This window comes from Drosophila takahashii, chromosome 3L (assembly GCF_030179915.1).
Source record: "Drosophila takahashii strain IR98-3 E-12201 chromosome 3L, DtakHiC1v2, whole genome shotgun sequence".
Classification (NCBI taxonomy): Eukaryota; Metazoa; Arthropoda; class Insecta; order Diptera; family Drosophilidae; genus Drosophila; species Drosophila takahashii.
Genome location: NC_091680.1, coordinates 2,802,193 through 2,804,546, shown reverse-complemented (window position 1 = coordinate 2,804,546; position 2,354 = coordinate 2,802,193). Strand labels below are relative to the sequence as shown.

The 2,354-nt window shown below is 38.9% G+C and overlaps 1 protein-coding gene across 1 annotated transcript; it reads right to left on the bottom strand.

Annotated features, from left to right (window-relative positions):
* Window positions 1-281: 281 nt before the first annotated feature.
* Grl62c (Gustatory receptor-like 62c) lies at window positions 282-1,607 on the bottom strand. The gene is made up of 2 exons (XM_017140876.2): window positions 633-1,607; window positions 282-575 (listed from the first exon to the last, which is right to left on the bottom strand). The coding sequence occupies exons 1-2, from the start codon at window positions 1,605-1,607 to the stop codon at window positions 282-284; spliced, it is 1,269 nt and encodes a 422-aa protein (XP_016996365.2).
* Between the last annotated feature and the right edge of the window lie 747 nt (window positions 1,608-2,354).

Sequence of the window (2,354 nt, the reverse complement as noted above, 5' to 3'; positions counted from 1 at the left end):
GCACAGCTATGAGCTAATTAAGGTTCGAACAACTCTAGCCCCTCGAGAAATTTAATAGATTTCCAGTTTGACATTTTGTGTATATTGAGAGATTCAGAGAAAAGGGGTTTGTTTAAGTGGCTGCGGCCCGCTGAGTGTTTGCTGTGTAATGAATGGGTTAGCATCCTTTTTCCTTTGATTTATTGGTTTTGCTTTTCAGCTCTTTTTTATTTTGGTTGTGCAACCCACACAGCGGACGTGCTTTGCATAATTATTTCTCGATTGACAGGCCTCCGTTGATTTTATCCACCCAGTGCATGGCTCAAAATATAGGTATTCATCGTAAAGTTTTCAATAGTTGTAAATTCCTCTGAATTTTCAAAGTATGTGAAATTAAAGGGCCTTTCCTTGAGGACGAATTCAAATCCGTTCGAGATGGCCACAAAGGGTATAAAGCAAACGGTGATCATCAGCAGTAAAAAGTAATTGATGAGGAAAGCGGTCTCCAGGGAGAAGATGGTGGCTTCTTTGAATCTCAGTTCCCAAAATATGAGGTTAGAGCAGATCATATTTTTAGGTGTATTGCCAGTTAGAATCTGTGAATTGAAATAGATCAATAAATAATTAAAGCTATAATATTTAAGTTATATTACCATCATATCCACAATATCTTGGGTCTGCTTGTAGCGCTTTGTGTTTCTGATATTCAAAGTTCTCTGACATATTTCTTGCGACTTCCAAAGACCCCTGAGTAACTTATCTCTCTGCGACTTGTAGTTCCAAACAACCATCAGCAGAGTGCCAATCAAGACGACTAAGTTCGCTAGATATCTAAACTGCCAATCTTCCAATCTTAGCAAAACCAATCGGTTTTGTTCATAGTCAAAGCCAGCTTCAAATATTACAGATCTGTAGAAAATTATTGATATGAGCAAGATCACTGATGATATATAGACACTGAAATAGTGGGATATATCTCGCTGAATCTTTGCCAAACGACTGTGTTGTTTTAGAATATTCCTGAGCATTTTCCAGCGCTGTTTATTTCTGAGTTCCGCCGTTAAAACCTGGTTCATAACCACATAGATGGAATGCAGCCAAATGTAGCTGTTTACCATGAAGAGAAGCTGAAGATGCCAACCAAGCAGACAGGTGAATACAGTCCAACGTTGGACGTCATTTTTCATGGACGTCATTTGCCAGTAGATAACGAAAAAGATTTCAATGATAATCAGCCAGGAGCAGCAAAAGGCTCTCTTTACAGACACACAAAACAGAATTCCCATTGTGGATTGCAGCTCCCTGTGAACCTTTGCCATTTGATTCAAAGTTCTCAGCAGGGATTTCTTCAGGTGTATATAGTAAAGGCATGGCAATATGTAGACATACAGGCTGCCGCGATCAATGATGAATTCATCGAGCCAGAGAAAGTAGAAAACAAGGCACAAGAGGCTGTAGAAGTAGACAAAGTAGATGAACACCTGATGGCCAAAGCTGAACTTCTGGGTGTCCTCATTGTAGTGCAGATTGTACAGGCACAGCAGGTGGCACACCTTCTTCTGGTAATCGAAGTAGCTGACAATGTGGCACACGCAGAGCAGTTTGTGCAGCGGCCCTGACAGCGGCATGTTTCCAACTAATTGGACTAACGACATCGGACGACAGGACAACAGGGCGAGTCGACGAGTCCTGTGCAGTCAAAGGAGCAAAAATGCGACTGGGGGGGCAATAACAATTTGGTGAGTACTTAGCTCTAATGTGAGGATAGAGTTACACGGTGATAAAATGTAACAACAGTTTCGTAAAAGTAAAAGTTCTGCATTTAAAAGCATTTAATTTAATCAACTTTGGAGTCTCATGTGGTTTGAAATAACCTGTCTAAAATTATGCCACAATTTATGTTTAAGCAGGATATTTTGTGTACAGTTTTTACTGCATACTTTTAGACACCTTTATTAGTGATTTAAGTTACTTACTAAAGTTTTACGGAAGTTTTCTAATTTATAACCCTATTAAATAAGATCTTAATTATTTTAAAATAAATATGATTTATATTTATTTATTTATAAAGTATTAAGCTCGTATATTAAAAAAAAAATAATTTATTGTCTGTTTACCCTAAAATTCCTCGTAGTGTTGCTCTCCTCTCTACTTAGAACCCTTCGCAAATGCTTTTAGCAGAAAAAAGCATTCTGGAGCTGCGGATAATTGATGGCATCGCCACACAGTGAAACCACTTCAATTAGCGGACTCTGTAGTCAGTCCCCCAAATCGATAAGTTGCACACGCTTAAATATTTAAAAATTTACCCGAACCGTCGCAACGCTGCTGTCAGACCCACTTCAGATTTGCGTCGCTCACGTAGCAAACTAATT

Coding starts and splice junctions, on each gene's coding strand:
- Grl62c (XM_017140876.2), bottom strand. CDS start 1,607: ATGCCGCTGTCAGGGCCGCTGCACAAACTGCTCTGCGTGTGCCACATT. Junction 576..632: donor AAGATATTGTGGATATGATG/GTAATATAACTT, acceptor TTCAATTCACAG/ATTCTAACTGGCAATACACC.